Raw genomic sequence first — 17,820 nt, 5'->3', positions numbered from 1 at the left:
GTGCAGAATTAAATCATCCTTTATAGGGAACTTCCTGTGGCCTTTGCTGCAGTTTGTTTCCAGAAGTTACAGGTTAATGTAAAGTGCGCTGTAACACCTCACAGGTCACATCTTATGCTTTATTTCCTCCCGCAGGGAACTAACTGTGCACTGAGATGTGCGAAATGCACCTGTAGTGAACCGACTACCTCAACAAGAAAAAGCAACATAACTGGTCACGTGACCACGGATTATGCACATAACTATCAACGACTAAATCATAAGTTGACTGTAACCCTCACATATTACAAAATTAGCCTACGATAAAATAAAACATGGAGATGGTGGCAATTAAGTGTTTTTATTTATCGTCAGACTTTTTGCTTCTCGAGATACAAAATATCACAGTTTGTAGGACTTTCTACAGAGAAAAAAAAACAAGGTATAAAACCCTCCCACTAACACTTAATGTGGAGAGAAAGTACTCTGTTTGTTCTATTTCTTGCTAGAAATGGGTCTCTGATGCATTACATAACTGAACAGAATCACACAGCTCTCCAGTCCTGCTTTCTGTAGAACTCTTCTCTCTTTTAGTGAAGTCTCCACTGCCACCTACTGCTCATAAGTGGCACACGGACGTAGAAATGTTTAAGGGGGAATTCCACTTTTCAAACTTGCTGCATAATTCAGTTCTTGAGGTGGGAACAAAGCCATTCAGAGTGCTTTGATGTGATGTTTGATGCGAAATGGTTGACTGTGGAGAAACTTACTGTCTTTATGCCGTTAAATCGCTATGTTTTCCACAGAAATAAAGCAGAATTATTTAATATACGAACCCACCACTGTACACAAATTCTGAATTTTTATAGGTAATGGTAAGAATTGTAGCATAGGGATAAAACTAAAAGAAAACATTAGTTTGGGGACTGCACCGCTTCGTTTAAATCCACTCTTAATTACGTCTTGTCGTAATGATTGAGTCCAGCAGAAATGTTTACCATTGGAATAGAGGATTCTCCAAAAAATGTCCAAAAAACAATCAAACATTGCTGTGAATAGTTGAGCATCACAACATTGTAAGTGCATGTAAAGAAAATTCTGTTTCCTGATTTCATTCAAAACACAACTGGTCACGTATAGTTCAAGACTAATGAGTGCAAAGCCAAGGCAAGCGATGATTTCTGAAAGAAATGTCAGTGTGTGATTTGAACTGAACTGTGGCTGAGCATTTGGTCTTTTATTGTGAATATATATCACCTTTGTTTAATCTTGAATAACAGTGCAGATCAGAGAGTGTGAGATAGAGAAAGACAGAGGAGTAAGAAAGAAAGAAAGAAAGAGTAAGTGACTTAAGAGTTGAAGCTGTCAGGGTAAGGACTGCGCTGAGCCACATCGTTTTCTTTTCATGTAAACTCCAGGATCACAGTTAGCAGCAGCATTGTGAATGTGGATCCACACAGCACTCCACCAGAGTCAGCAACTGAAAGCCACAGAATATATATGTATAAAGAGATTAAACTGCTCAAATATTCAACCATTGCAGTGGCAGACTGGGTATGAATGTTTTACTGAAGGGTTTTATGTAACTGAATTGTAAAATCTTGTCCCTTGATGAAAATGATTAAAGTTGTGTCACCACAAAGTTATGACCTTATTATTCTGCATTCATAAAATCATTTATTATTTCACAAAAACATAGACACAGCTATTTACTACACCTGTAGTTGTCATTATTTTAGCCAGATTTATCACAAATATAAAAAGACATATCTCATGCTGACTTTTAAGTAGTCATTAATTGTCTGTAACCAATTATCCTGTTCAGGGTTGCGGAGGGTCCGGAGCCTAACCGGAATCACTGGGCGCAAGGTGGGAACACACCGTGGAGGTGGCACCTGTCTTTCACAGGGTGACACACACTCACACCTATGAACACTTTTTTTTTTCAGTCACCAATCCACCTACCAACATGTGTTTTTTGGACCATGGAAGGAAACCCACACGGACACGGGGAGAACACACCAAACTCCTCACCCGGATTGGGACTTGAACCCACAACCCCAGGATCCTGGAGCTGTGTGACTGCAACACTACCTGCTGCACCACCCTGCTGTCCATTTTAAGTATTAATCATTGTTAATCTTTGCACATGGCTGTAACATATTGGGGAAAATAATTTAAAAACATAGCTATGGGACAAGATTTATTATTAAAAGTAATAACAGTATATTTCTTTATTTTAAATAATTTTAGGAAAGTATTATTGTGTTATTACAATCTAAACTGAAAAATAAAATCCTACTTGTTGTTTAACTCCAGCATCTGTGACAATTTGCCTTTTATAACGTACAAAATTGTCTAAAAAACATTAAAAGGAATATTCAAAAAGAAAATTGTTGTTGTTGCTTTATTGTTACTTTGATCTTATTTTTCATATCTTCCAAGTGGGACACAATTCTCCACAGCAATGGTAGAATGACTCTTTAATTATTTTCTTTGGCTTCAGTGAATGGCTTCATGAAGTTTTCATATTAAGGCTTACCATTAAATTGCAGTGTCTCTTTCTTTATTCTTGGATTTTCTATTCAAACAGAAAACAAGAGGTAAGACAGATGTCTATCACGACGTAAGATCTGTTTAAATATATTGCATGTGGTCTGGCTCTGATGGGTTGTTTTCACTTGTTTCATTACTCTTTCAACAGTCAGATTCAAACTAAACATTATGTGGTATATATAAGTTTGTAACATCAACCTAAAGGCTTACAACAGTCTTAACCGTGTGTGAGACACATACGAATATTAAATTAACACTGTGAGGAGTCTACAATATATTTAGATGTGATGCACCTCAGGGAGCTGGCTTGTAACTCACACACACTCGCTCATGTTTAACAGGCAGAGAGTTTTCCACAAGGGAACAACATCAACAACCAAATAGCATCAATATAAATGGTTGCTCTTTTTGACCAGATGAACTTCGGATCTTGAATTGTTTCTATTAGAGATCATTAGATCTTTGGCATGATAATTTTGAAGCAGGTTCGATGGGAACTGAGGTGTTTTTGTTTTGTTTTAACTGGGAACATTTCAGGTTGCTACCTATTTATTTTTGCTGAAAATGCCTGACCTGTTCAAAATTAGGATTGCAAAAACGGGAACAGTACCTGTTTCACATTGGTCAAAAACAGCTATTTGTGACCTTACTAATAATATTCATTCATTCATTCATTCATTGTAACTGCATATCCAGTTCAACCTGTAGCCTACTCAAAATCACTAGGCACAAGGCAGGAACACACCCTGTAGAGGTGAGAGCATGTCAGACTCCTCAAAGACAGTCACACAAGGTGGGATTCGAGTCCACAACCCAAGGACCTTGGAGCTGTGACAATGACATTACGTGCTGTGCCACTGTGCCGCTCTTACTAATATTAATAGAACAATACATTAATGTGAGTATTAAGTACTAGTTAAACTCTAGAAGTGTTTGAGGCTGGAATCTATTACTGGTTTATGGGTTTAATACTTATTAAATGCCTTGAGAGTTGTGAGTATTTAGCTGAACTCTGAGAATTGTGTATGTGCTGGATACTGACCGAACACTATGAGGCGTGTGTGTGTGTTGGTGGACCCCAGTGGGTTCTCTGCAGTGCAGCGGTACATGGAGCCATTGAGCTCTGCAGGAACTCTCTCCAAAACCAGAACCTTCCCTTCCCTCTCAGCACTGCCATCCAGCAGAAGCCCCCCAACACGTGTCCAGGTAAAAAGAGGCTCTGGGAACACCTCGTTCTGCAGCAAAATCATAAAGAGTGATGTAGAAATACCTTTTGTGACTTACTCAAACTATAGACACTGTATACAGTTGTGAATCTAAAGGTATGTTAACAAGAAGCTATAATGAATTATCTGTAACTTGTATGAAACCAGTGCCTAAGGTATGAAATTATGAGAGCAAAGAAAATATGTCTCACAGTTTAAAGGTTAAGTCAGAAAACCCTACATTCAGGTTTGCACAGCTGATGTTCTAAAGAGCCTTTGTCCAGCATAGTTTGATATTTATCCATTTCACCATCTCACCAGCTAATTTCCAGGTTTAGCAGGAAAAATCACAAAGCTATGCTGGACACCAGCCCTCTAGAATCAGAAATGGAAACCCTCACAATATTTTTATGATTAGTGTGACTACAAAGCTCATTTATTATTCCCATTAATTATTTATTATATGGTGCTAAATGCCTGAAAATAGAAGAGGTTTAAAGAAAATTAATGTTAATTCACAGTAACAAGTGCCTTTAGCAATGTTAATTCTTTTAACATGGATACATTGCTCATATAAGAACCCTAATTTATATTCAAGAAGCCTCCTGTGACTTGCAGCTACATTTACAAGCACCAAGGCAGAAGTCCAAGAAATGAAATGTGTGAGAAATGTGTATGTGCTATGATAGTTCAAATACATAGGATCTCGCCTTAAATTTTCAAAAATATGGCATACACTAAAAGAAATGTTATATATCAAAATGTATTCATGCTAAGCATGATCTATTTTACAACAGTGTATCAATTCAAAATAATACTGTAGTAGTATTTCAATTTAAAATATAGTACTGATATTTCAGTCACATTCAGTGTGGCATGTCTTTTAAATGCAATAGGTTTTTTGGGATCTTACCCCCTTCGTTCCCAATTGGAATCCCTCAACAGTGATGCGGACTGTATCTCCCACTTTTGCTCTGCTTGGAGTCATAGAGAGTTTAGGTCCTTTAGGAGCAGCTGGAGAAGTGAGAGATGAAGAAAAATGAATATACTTGTTGCTGATACACGTTATATCAGAAGTGCCCACCTAGGGGCTAGAGGCCAAGACTTCCTCATTTGGAAGCCTACCCCCACACAGATTTCTGACTGTTCAAAAGCAAAACATTTCTTATAATACATTTATGAACTCAATTATCCAGGGACACCTCTACCCTTTTTTCAGCTAAAGTAAAAATAAAAAATAAGCATGACTGCTCGTCTGATCATCACAAATTTTCGACAACTGCTAACACCATGGCGATGTTTACACAGCTGCAGGCTGCCATTAGTCACTTGCCTTAATATTGAAGCCCATAAATTCATGATACAAGGAAACAAGACAACAGCTTGTAGGATTTATATGGACTATGCTAGGGTACAATGTCCCTAAGTAGTAAGACAGATCATTAGTATAGTTGACTGATGTAAGCAAAACAAACATGCTATAAACCTAAATTTGCTTTTCTCACTGTGTTTTTTGTAAAAACAATAAAAATTTGTTGTGATGTGTTGATTCCCTTGAACATTTGTATACATGACAAAAGTACAATGATAAGTCCAACTTGGCTTTGTTTGGTAAATATAAAAAAATATATATTTTAACACATGCAACACACAGGCGGCACGGTGGCGCAGCAGGTAGTGTCGCAGTCACACAGCTCCAGGGACCTGGAGGTTGTGGGTTCGATTCCTGCGCCTGGTGACTGTCTGTCAGGAGTTTGGTGTGTTCTCCCTGTTTCCTCCCACAGTGGATTGGTGACTCAAAAGTGTCCGTAGGTGTGAGTCTGTGTTGCTCTGTGAAGGACTGGCCTCTAGGGTGTATTCCTGCCTTGCGCCCAATGATTTCAGGTAGGCTCTGGACCCATCGTGACCCTGAACTGGATAAGTGCTTACAGATAATGAATGAATGATGTGCAACACACATCAAAAATGTTGGGACAGGCAAAATAAGATAAATTTTTATACAATGTTAAACTCGCAAGCTTAAATTTCAAAGTACAATTTAAGTCATTCCAAAAAGCAGGTGAATGTAAAAGGCGTTAAAGGAGCAACCAACAAAGGCTCAGTCTCTACCAGCTAAGAAGGGCTGGGACTCACCACTTTGTATCAAACTTAGTGATATCATTTTTAAACAGATCAAAATTAAATCTCAATGCAATACTACAAAACAGGCAGCCTTTCACCATCTACTGTGCATAATATATAGTATATGCATACATATAGTCTTGTTTTTTGGAAAAATGGACATTGAGTTCTCTGTGCCAAAGAGGAAAGGGACCGATCAGACTTGTCATTGATAGGTGCAAAATCCAAAATCTGGCATTGTTGGTGTGTGCATCTGTGCCCAAAGCAAGGGCGACTTTTTTTTGTGTGAATGTATATTTATGTGAAGGTGTTTATTTCAAGATTTTGTGGAAATGTGATTTTTACATCAATTCTTCATTAATTAATTGTATAAACTGCACCATTTTTTATTATCCTACGTTATGTAAAGTGAAGGCAAATTTGCCTTGGTGTAATATAGTTTATTATTTCATTGGCTGCAATAGCTTGTCCAGTTCAGGTTTGCGGTAGGTCCAGAGCCTGCCCAGAATCACTGGGCAGAAGGGTAACACACACATTCCCTCTCACATTTACAGACACTTTAGATTAGCCAATCCACCTACCAGTGTGTGTTTTTGGACAGTGAGGGGAAACCCTGGAGGAAACCCACGAGAACACAAGGAGAACACACCAAACCCCTCACAGACAGTTACCCAGAGTGAGGCTCAAACCCATTCTATATTGCTGCCCATAATATAGTTTAATCACATGAAAATTTAAATTATTTATATTTAAATCAAGGAAATTCAATGTATCTATCTTTGTAGTGGATACAAAGTAGCCACTCTTTTTTGTCTTTGCCAGTGGCAGCTGAGTGTGCATAGAACTGCCTTCCTTTTACATTAATTATCTAGCAAAGCTAAAAGTTGAATTAACTTTTTATGTATGTATCACATATGAAATTTTCCACATACAGAAACATTTCACTTTCACCAACATGAATATTCATATGTCCCACTCTCAGGTCCAGATTTTAATGAGTTAAATGGAATCCCTACAATTGTGGGGATCTGCAGTTCTCTTTGGTTTATTTACATTCAGAAGCTCAGTGTCTTATAAGGTGGAACAGTATGTTTGAGGAGAAAAACAACTAATGTTTGTATGTGGCTGAAGTTTAACTTCTCTGTAACTTTATTGTTTGAATTACCACAGAAACTTGTTTGTAATTCGAGCTGTTTTGTTTTGTAGCACTATGTTTACTTTCATTAAAAACGTTAACAGTCTCCTGAATTTAGAATGGGTTCCTACCTAAATAATTTAAAAAGAGTAAAATAAAGTCAATATTACCCACCTATGGAGCAGGAATAAATCAATATCCTAATCTATTTTCATGATTCAACATTTGAACAATTTCATGACTCACAAACAGACTGGAGAGCAGCAAATGGTGAGAAAACATTGTAGACATTCTTTTTAATAGGGTTTAATTTGGTAATATAGAGTATTTATAGAGAAAGTTCTAGATAAATATGGGATAGATAAGGATTTTAAAAAGCTCCAGGACATGAATTGAGTACACCTGCCTCTGCTATTTGAGCTTCTATGAGGCCTCATACTCACAGAGTGTGACTTCAGCCTGCATGGGCATAGAAAGAGCAGGGTGTTTGACTTCACAACTGAAGAGGGCATCATTATCCAGCTGTGGGTTCAGGTGCCAGGTAAGCATGGCTTGCACCTCCATGGTGCCATCACTGTATTCCATCTGTGTATGGTTGAAGTAGTAAAGTGGGGTGGTGCTTAGCACCCAACGTGGGAACTCCCGGCTGACCACAGTCTCTGGGATGATCTCGGTGGTGGGCCGAGGACCCTCCTGACCCAGTGCACCTGGCGTGTAACTTTGATGGGGTCGGACCCTGTCGAGCCTCACTGGCTCCACGTCTGGCTCGAGAAGAGAGAGGGACTTCTGCAGCTTGGTGTCATCCAGGTCACGGCTGATCAGAGGCCTACTTTCTTTAGCTGAGAACAAGCTTCTGCTCTCCGACACAGGGGACTGGGCAGAGGGGACCACCTCAATCAGCTCCCCATCCCGCTTAAAATACACCTAAGAAAGGCAAAATAAAAAGACACCTTAAGGATTAGTAATGCAGTTTCACAAATTGTAGTTGTCACTAGTGTTAGCTAAAGCAAGATGTATCTCAATTTGAAGTATTTCTCACACAAATTTAATTGAAACAAACAGATTTCAGCCAGAACTGCAGACTCAAAGGTTCATCCAATTCATACAGCTTTTGTGATTCTAAGTAAAAGAAGACACGTATCTAAATCTAAAGTAAAGGAAACTAACTGCATAATACACAAATATTTAATTACTTTTGAACAGTATATCAAAAAATCCCTCTAGTCTGCCTGTAGGCTTATTTTTCTGTCTTTAGGCCCACTAGCAAATCCCTATCCTTATTTTGTCATTCATGAAAAATAGTTGTGCATTTACATATTAAAAGAATACAATTGTACAAAAGATATTTTATAGATTTAGGGCAAAATAAATGTTGAAACTTTTTAAATGGGTCACTGCTAGTAGCGTTTAAAAATAAGCATAACATTACAAGGGAAACCATAGGACAAACGGGGTTTAAGAGAAATGTTGCTGACTGTTCACAATCTCTGCATAGTCAATAGGAAAGAAGTGAACAAAGAAAATCAGAGTGATTAAAGGTGAAGTAGTCAGTTCTACAGAACTGTACTATACTCCTGTACTGTATTCCTACTGATGATGAGAGGAACCAGACATCTTAGAGGTTTAATACTTCTAAAGGTTACAGCACAGAAACTTATTACATGAAATGGTTACATATATGCTGTTTGATTTCTGATACACTGATTTATGAAAGGTTTCCTCCAGGTCCTACATTTCCTCCCACAGTCTCAAAGCACATGGTGATAGGTGGATTGGCTACTCAGAAGTGTCCCGAGCCTACCCGGAATCACACCCTGGAGGGTGCACCAGTCTTTACAAGGTGACACATTCACTCACACGCTCACACCTAGGGACACTTTTTAGTCACCAGTCCACCTACCAACGTGTGTTTTTGGACCATGGGTGGAAACCGGAGCACCCAGAGGAAACCCACAACGACGCAGGGAGAACACCCCTAGGTGTAAATGTGTGAATCTCCCTGCAAAGGACTGGCACCCCCTCTCGGGTGCGTTCCCCCCACATTCTGGGAAGGCTCTGGGCCCACTGTGACCCTGAACTGGATAAGCGGTTACAGAAAATGAATGAATGAATGAAACATTCCTACATGAAAAGGTATTCCTTCTATTTATTCAATATGATTTTTTAATTAATGTTATATATACAAACTCAAAAAGTGGGGTTTTACTATTTGTTTTGGACAGTAAAAAAGATTTATATTTTTTGGGAATTAAATAAATGCATACTGTATTTGCGAAGTAGACATGTTAACAACTGGTTCCTATAACCAAAACTGCAGAGAAATGATTAGTTTGATTAGTTTTTCTACACTAATCTGACATCAGTTCTCCCTAGATCAGTCCAGACCTGTCTCCATTTTCTTTTTTTCGATTCTTTAGCAGATAAATTCACTAGGAAGAAGTTCATTCAACAATTCCTTTGATCCCACAACCCCTGGACCCTGGAGCTGTTTGACAGTGACACTACCTGTAGCCCCAGGCAAAAATTCTATTTGCAAAACTGCAAAACGTAGTATCCTCAGTTCCCAGACTATTAAACAGTGTCATTAAAAGGAAAGGGGGTATAACACAACTTTAAATATTCAAGTGACAGTTGGTCGGTTCCAACACTGGAAACACTGGAATTTTGTTAAAGCTGGAGAATTTTTTTGTTGTATTTCTTGAAATACTCTTTCCATCCCAATAGTAATAAGTTATAAGTAAATATATAGGCCACAGGACTGTAAAAACTGGACCAAATGAAATGATTGGTTTGCTTACCGTTCCCTGCCCTCATGCACATGTATTTTCTTACATGTGAATGAGACATGAGGTTGGTGCATGGTGATGAATAGAGAGTCATTGTGCTCCTCTTTATTTGTGACATACAAAGCTGCATGTTGTTTCGATTGGATTAGTTCACAAACTTGGCTGGTTTAAAAAATGCCCAGGTTTCTACAAAATCACCAGCTCCAGCTTTAAATAAAGTTTCAAATGATTAACTAAAAACAACATCTTGTTTATTTAAAAAATCTCAACTTTATTCAGGAAAATGGTATGTACTTTTGTGAGTAAGCAACTGAAGTTTGGGCTCATGTACAGATCTTTAGGATTTAAAAGGTTATTCCAATGAATCCAAAAACATTTTTGCACTTCTAAGGTTATCTATTCACATATGAGGAAATTTCAGCATATTGATATTAAATCACTGACCACAGGTGCAGGTTTCCCTCCAGTCACAATGCACACGAGTGTGAAGTTTTGGGCCTCGTAGCGATTGAATCGGGCTTGTTGGTCTGCTGCAATTACAGAGATGGATTTTGGAGGTGCTGCGAAGAGACAAATGTTGATTGTATTTATTAGTGTATCAAATCATTAAGAGGGTCAAAGAGAACACACCTCTAGAGCATTGTTAACAGCACAGAATGTTCACAAAGAAAGTTCAAAAGTTCATTAGAAGAGCCCTGAGCCATGTTCCACTCCAGCGACAGCTTAGTTACAACAGCTTAGAAACCTCAGAGCAATCTGCTCACCAAAACACTAACATAAAAACCAAACCAACACGTCACTACCTTATCACTACTTTCCCCATGTTAACATAATCCATTTTCAGTGTGGAGCCCTGACAATTTTCACTTATATCAGTTCTTAGCAGATCATTACAAGTGCTTCTGCACACATCTTGCTCTTCATGTCACAGCATGCTCTCCTCTGGAGAATTACTCACTCAATTAATCAAAGCAAGCTAGAGGAGTTGGCTTAACATGCTTCGAAGTCCCCCTCTGAGACCCACAGGCAAAAAAAAGTGCTGCTTTTAGAGCTACTGCTCATTTAGGAATAGCATTATTTACCCTCTCTTACCATCAGGGTTTTTTATATAATGCTAGAAGACTCTACCATTATAATAAATGATTTAGTGTGTGGACTAAGAAGCTTTTTATTTAGTCACAAATTAATTTTAAATTATTATTTTTTTAATTATCAACATCAATGGATTATTATAAAGTAGGTAAAGTGCATAAACCTAACCCCAATTCTAACACTGAATTTTTGAGGCTGTGCAAAAAGGAATCCTAACTCTGAGAGATCAATTACAGATGAACTTTCTTAGCCACTGCCCTCTGGCCAGTTTATCCCAGGTGGAACAGCACTAAAATTGGGCATGATAGTGGTCTAAAGTAAACAGGACTGGAACCTACACATAACAGCAAGTGTTATGCTTCCAGATGCTAAGACCACCTTGTCTCTTGATGCCCTGTCGTAGATCCCCACGTGACATTCATATGGTCCGTTGTCTTCCATTTGAACCTCAGGGAGCCTAGTTGCAACAGAGTGAATGAGAGAATTGATTTTGATTAGATCTGTTATCATTAAAATGCTTCAGTACATTCTGACAGGAACACAACAGGTAATATCTAATGTAGACCAAGACTCAGCTGGACGTGACCTTTACCTCACAGTTGACTGGTAAACAAGGTCCTCTCTTCTACGAAAATCCTCCATGTGAGAGAAATTTGTATTGTACATGGCATCGTAAGTAAATATCTTCTGTTTTGAACTACCACCCTCTGTAACCTATAAAAAAGAGCTCAGAAATAGGCACTGTATAATATAACTGCTTGGAAGTGAGAGAGGATGAACAATGTTATAAATATGTCATTTAAAATGGTTCTGTGAATTTTTCATTATAGAGTTAATTGATATCAATAATACTTGGACATGTTAAATCTCTGGAGCATTGCCAATTACATAAAATACTCTAGTCACAGAGTGGGAGTGATTTATGCTTTACTAAGTGATTAACTAAACTATACTGCTCTGTTTTTCGAATGACAAAAATGCATTAAAAACGTCATTAAATCATCAAAGAAAAATCATTTCTGCCCTACTGCTAATGCTCTGTAATTGAATGCTGTATCTGGAAACTCATCTATCAAAGATGTGGCACAGCATGCCAAAAAAAGATCTCACAATGAAAAAGCCTTGTCCTAGAACCACTGAACCATGAACATTAATCCTGAATATTTTGTCACATTTCAGTATCCTTTCCTCACTTACTGTATGAAAAGGCTGGGACAATAAAATTTACGCAAGAAATTAATGACTGTATTTTCAAGAAACAATTTTTAGAGATGGAGCTGAATACGGAGTTGTTGTTCACTCACCCGAAACCACACTATTTCTCTCAGGTTGCCATCAGTTCGGAAATTGCACTTCAAAGTCACCGTATCGCCCATAACCACAGGGGGCAGAGGCTCGATGGTGACTGTTAAATACCCTGCGGGACAGAAGAGAGATCACATATTGGACCTAAAGCCCTCTAGATCAAGGGCTAAAGTTATAAATAGACTACAATCTTAAACTAATGAACTTTACCATAATGGCTAAATGTTCAAGATTTAATCCTCCGTAAGACATATTATTCACGTTACAATTATACTTTGTGTATTCAGCTATTTTAAGAAGCATTAATTGATGACACACCGGTTCAACTACACACAGCTTATAAATAGGAATACTCCGGAGTAGACACACATAAGCCTAAGCACTGAAATGTAGAAAGGTGAAACTGTTGTCTGGAGTTAGTTTATAATCGCCGTCCAATTAAAAACATGTATCTCCCAAAATAGTAACTTTCCAGGAAGAGGAAAGAAAACGTAATTTCCAAAGGACATAATTTTGGAGCATTTCTATTGGTTCATTCATCATGAAACACAACTTAAAAGAACAGCTGCTGTGTTCAGATTTTGCTGTGTTCAAAATCTACAAAAACAGAGATACATGTTTTTAATTGGACAGAGATTAAATAACATCTCTGAGACAGGCTGGAGTGGTGTTAAGTGATCCAGAAATGATCATTCAACATCAGACTTCACTAATAATCTTGTGGTTCAATACAATTCTCATAGCAATCATCTAACCTCTAGTGTAAGTAGTCCCTATTCATACTTTTGCATGAGGAAGATTCTAGAAACTTTCTGATACATTCAAAAAAGTACATTGACATCACTGGACTAATATTCCCTGAAATGAGTGCAGTAAATTCTATCTTACTGAAATTTCAGGATAATGTAAAATGTACATTGATAAGGATTTCATATGGAACCCTAGAAATAGAAAAAAAAAAAACAATATTGGATTATACAGATAATTCAAAACCCATTTAATGCAGAATCTGAAATCAGGCCAAGGAAAGCTGTCTCACTGCTGAGATTTCTTAAATGATCTAATCAATATTTCATGCAGTTGAAAATCAGCCAATTCAGCATGGCTGTTAAACTAATATTTATCTACGAAGTTCAAATAACGGGGTTAAATCTTTGCAAATTTTGAATTTGCAAATAAGTACTTGCTTATCTGCAACATTTCATAAATTATTAAACAAAATCAAAAGAAAGCAGATTGTTTGTCTCAGAATGAGAATGCCCCCGAGTGAAGTAGGTTTCACAACATGCACGTTTATTCTGAAAGATATCTAAGAGCTTTCTAGCTTTATGTCAACCATCCATCTGTTATCATGCATTAGAAAAAGATGTTCTGCAGCTTAGTGTGTTATGTAATGGTTGTTACAAGGTCACATGTATTCATCACACATAGTTTAAAGCTTAAAGGGTGTGTACTAAATGTAATCACATGGTTTTTAGTAAATCCTTCATCAAGTGTGCGGTGTTACGCTGCTGATGCACACTGGTGGGGCTGAGTGAAACAACCTGCTGACCAAACACAATCAGCAGCAAGTATCTCTGTTGAGACACTTACCACCAGTTGCTGACAGTTGTGTTTATTACTATGATTAATATAGTAAAAACAAATGACCCAGTTGGAGTAGAATGACCCCATTTTACACCTACATGAAAGAGAGTAAATAGAAATATTAGTTGACACAAATATGGCAGCACCTTGGGCAAAGACCCATTCAAACGGTCCCATGTGATAAAGAGAAATCAGTGTGGGAAGCAATATAATCTGTCACAAATTCAATGACCTACAAAATCCCCTGGTTCCTCCGTACTGGCTCATCCAGTGTGACGTCGGCAAATGGATTATTTTTCATGTTTTTTTTCCTTCTCCCTAATCCATGAGATTTTCTTCCATCAACCAAGTGGTTCTGCTTGCTGTCCCATATGCAGCTCAGACAGTGAGACCTGAAGGTCCAGCCCTCCTGTGGGCACTTAGCAACAAAGGCCTATATCATGCTAAATATGTGCGCATATATACTCTGGAAAGGAAAGCAGTGGATTTGATCAGAAGAGTGGTCAAAAATCTGACCGTGAAGAGGTATGCATTCTAAAGACATCTGCACACTTCTAGAGGGATAAGCCGGGTTTGTGAGATAATAGAAGCGTGATAGCTAAGCATGCGGTAATGCTGCATTTCCCAGTCCTGCCCCTGAAAAGCCCATTTCAGGTTTTCCATTTTCCTCACCAAATCAGTTCAATGCCAAATATGTCAGGAGGTTCAAATGGGTGTTTAAACATTAACAAACTTTTAGTGCAAGGGTAACAAATTGGCAACACACTGTGCTAGTGTTTTCCATTATCTTGTGAGCTTTTAGGCCTTTCCATTTAATTACACTTTCCAGTCTTTTTACTTTAGTAAATGTCCAAACTTGAACTTTCATTCTCTGCAGACAAAAGCTTAAACTCAAATGAAAACCTGTATTCTGCTACCTGGATATTCTGAGGTTCTGATATTGACTAATAATTATAACAATAAAAATATGAAGAAAAGGACGAAGAAGAAAAATAATATAATTATAATACTAGAAGAGAATGATTCATTCATTTAATGACATGAGTTTTTAAAGTCTGACATGCAGATTACCACAAGAAAGGTAAAAATTAAGGAAAAAAGAAAAATGATGAGTCACTTCCTTTTTCTCTCAAAGTCTTCATGATTTGGTACAACTTCATGACATGGTACAATCTTTCCCCCGTTATCTAGGTTGTATCTAGTTTAATGTGCTCTGAAAATCAGCCCAGGCAGCTTTAACTGATAGCATGCATCTGTAAATCCTGTCTCATCACATGGTCATATGCTTATTGGATTGACAAGACAAAAATGACTGGCATTTATTTGAAAGGCACGTACATTCTCTAAAGAGGCATCCTTATTTCATTACTGTAGTCCAACTGAACATCAAGGCTACATATTACCCAGTATACACAAGCAAGCATTACTCATCATTCTGAAGTAATGCAACATTTGATTCCAGTCTAAAGTGAAAAAAAAAAAAACATTAACTTAAATCATGTGAATTTGTAAAACAGTTGTAACATGCTCTATTTACTACTAAATACTAAATTATCAGAAATAAGAGAGGGATTGGCCTAACGTCTAGTGCAAGAACACTACCACACTGGTTTAATGTCAACACATGCCCCCATCGCAGCAGGTAGTGTCGCAGTCACACAGCTCCAGGGATCTGGAGGTTGTGGGTTCAATTCCCGCTCCAGGTGACTGTCCATGAGGAGTTTGGTGTGTTCTCCCTGTGTCTGTGTGGGTTTCCTCTTTGTGCTTCGGTTTGTAGGTGGACTGACGACTCAAAATGTCCGTTGTGAGTGTGTGAGTGTGTGAGTGAATGTGTGAGTGTGTGTTGCCCTGTGAAGGACTGGCGCCCCCTCCAGGGTGTGATCCCGCTTTGTGCCCAATGATTCCAGGTAGGCTCCGGACCCACCATAACCCTGAACTGGATAAGCGCTTACAGATAATGAATGAATGAATGAATGAATGAACGTGCCCCCTTGTGTATTACTTGTTCTCAAGTTCACCCAATCTGGTTTTTGAGTAAGTATATCAGTTAACATTCATATGGTTAAAACCCTGTTCTTACTGTGGTCTGAGAGAACTGCCTCCTCATAGAGGAGGAAGCAGTTACTATTTAGTTTCATTATTGTTAATTTTGCAGTGATTATACTCTAACATCTCAATTCCAGAAAAAGCAGAACCACTGTTGAGAATGCTACTTCATAAGTAGACCATTTTTAAAATGTACAGTTGGAAGCCTCCTAAAATTCAGAGGGGAATCATAAGAGAAGTTGCACTCAAGGACACAACTGCACATCTGCTCAGGGAGGGGAAAAAATGACACAAAGCTAGTAAGCAGTACTGCATTACAGCTTGAGTAAGGACTTTTGGGAGGCTGTCACAGAGATACAGCTGTAATTAGCAGATAATCATGACTCTCTAACTAGCCTTGTCACACTGTCCCACATACTCAGACATGGTGCACCTGGGCTCTTCACTAGACAAAATGGCATTAAATATTATGTAACGGGACGGTCTTTAATAATAGTGACAGTCCAATATCACTTAAGGTCTGTGATTCATATTATTATTTAGTGACATGAGTGACCTTTAATTGTTTTATGTGCAGATTAAATCCCCATAATATGGGTCAGGGGAAAAGCTTAAGCTTATGCTGTTATTCCTCAAATAACTATTCACCAGTCATTGAGAGTGTTGGGTCTCTGTTGTGACAGCATTCAGGTAGAAATGAAAACAGCAAAATGATGAAGACCAGAAAAAAAAGATGCAGGTAAAAATGATTGAGCACTCTATGTATGTTGGAGCATATTACAATAAACGTGGAAGCCTGCAGTGAAGACAGTGCAATAAAGTGGACATGAGCTGTAGTTCATATGAATAGCTGAAGTTCACGTCAATGGGAGGGAGTAGTGCTGCAATATACAAGGTGTCCTTTCACTATTTATACTTGTCTTTCCATGCCCATGTTGTCTATGAAAACGCCCACATTTCTCACAATACAACACACCCTTGCTTTGCTTTTCACATCCCTTAGCTGAACTGGAATTAAAACACATTGGGTCCATACTAAAGAAAACAAAGTAGGCTAAGAAAGAAAGAAAGAAAGAAGCCTTACCCTTGACTGAATCCATTAGAGCGGAACACAGAAGCAGGCATAAAGTAAGCAGAGTGTTCATTTTTGAAGCTGAGCTGAAAGAAGCCATAAGTGCCGCATACCCATATTCTCGTCAGACCTTCTTGGGTGGTACGTCTGACCCCCATCCCAAAGTGCCGGCGCCGGGCAAGTCGTCAGGGCGCTCCATGTCTTTTCCTCCGGGCTGAAGAGGTTCGGTCCTCCGTGGTGCTTTGAGAAAGGCGCCTGCGGGTCTGTGCTGCTGGTGGCTGCATCCAGAATTACAGCAGGGGATTATCTCAGCAACAGCTTCCACTCACTCAAATTCCCTCGCTCGCTCCTTCTTTGCGCGCTCCCTCTACTGATGCGCGCTCCCGCTCCTTTTCCCGCTCCCAGCGCGCGCTCCAGTGCGTGCCTCTGCGCAGCCTCCAGCGAAGTGAAGCCGAGCTCAGCACACTGGAGCGCGCGTGAACGTCAACACGCTCCAAAAAAAGAACAGAGAATACAAAACGTTTCTCAACGGCCTGAGTTCCAGTCAAGAGGAGTTGAGGAAATCTAAGGCAGACGAACCCTAGACAGGACATAAATGTATTGAACTCTGTATATACAAATGGTTTAGAATTAAAACTATTTACAAGCCTTTAGGTTCTTCATTAAGATGACACTGAAATAAAAATGTCTACCGTGTTCCAGTGAATGTGTTGATGAAACCGATTAAGTAGCGTCGAGAGTTGCAGAGTATAACGAGGGGTGAAAAGCATTTTAGGCACTTTGTTAGAGAACGTACTGGCAGAAGGTTCTTCGTAATGTACGACAATAATTCACAAAGCCTTAATTTGCCCTTCCGGTCATTTAGTCCCTAATCTCTCTTCATCTAAATTACATATTTAAATGTACATCATAACAAAAAAATATGTCTTAAAAGGT

The 17,820-nt window shown here is 38.6% G+C and overlaps 1 protein-coding gene across 3 annotated transcripts; it reads right to left on the bottom strand.

Annotated features, from left to right (window-relative positions):
• Positions 1 to 389: 389 nt before the first annotated feature.
• igsf21b (immunoglobin superfamily, member 21b) lies at positions 390 to 17,196 on the bottom strand. Of its 3 annotated transcripts, none has more exons than XM_066671063.1 (10): positions 16,897 to 17,196; positions 12,179 to 12,291; positions 11,467 to 11,588; positions 11,213 to 11,331; positions 10,227 to 10,342; positions 7,440 to 7,920; positions 4,654 to 4,754; positions 3,578 to 3,770; positions 2,522 to 2,560; positions 390 to 1,459 (listed from the first exon to the last, which is right to left on the bottom strand). In XM_066671063.1, exons 1-10 carry the CDS (start codon positions 16,982 to 16,984, stop codon positions 1,383 to 1,385), a joined length of 1,449 nt encoding a protein of 482 aa, XP_066527160.1. In that variant the 5' UTR covers positions 16,985 to 17,196; the 3' UTR covers positions 390 to 1,382. The 3 variants fall into 3 exon arrangements, with proteins under 3 accessions (XP_066527160.1, XP_066527161.1, XP_066527162.1); XM_066671064.1 differs by having other exon boundaries at positions 16,998 to 17,196; XM_066671065.1 differs by lacking the exon at positions 16,897 to 17,196 and having other exon boundaries at positions 11,467 to 11,581; positions 12,179 to 12,288.
• Between the last annotated feature and the right edge of the window lie 624 nt (positions 17,197 to 17,820).

This window comes from Hoplias malabaricus, chromosome 5 (assembly GCF_029633855.1).
Source record: "Hoplias malabaricus isolate fHopMal1 chromosome 5, fHopMal1.hap1, whole genome shotgun sequence".
Lineage (NCBI taxonomy): Eukaryota > Metazoa > Chordata > Actinopteri > Characiformes > Erythrinidae > Hoplias > Hoplias malabaricus.
The sequence above is the reverse complement of the archived record's forward strand: the minus strand, read 5'-3'. Positions and strand labels throughout refer to the sequence as shown.

What these genes read in the sequence shown, in the direction of transcription:
- igsf21b (XM_066671063.1), bottom strand. Translation starts at nt 16,984, where the DNA reads ATGGCTTCTTTCAGCTCAGCTTCAAAAATGAACACTCTGCTTACTTTA. An exon ending in CATAACACTTGCTGTTATGT is followed by an intron (nt 10,343 to 11,212) that starts GTAGGTTCCAGT and finishes GTCTCTTCGCAG; the next exon opens with CACCTCCAAAATCCATCTCT. An exon ending in GCAGGCTGAAGTCACACTCT is followed by an intron (nt 4,755 to 7,439) that starts GTGAGTATGAGG and finishes TCACTTCTCCAG; the next exon opens with CTGCTCCTAAAGGACCTAAA.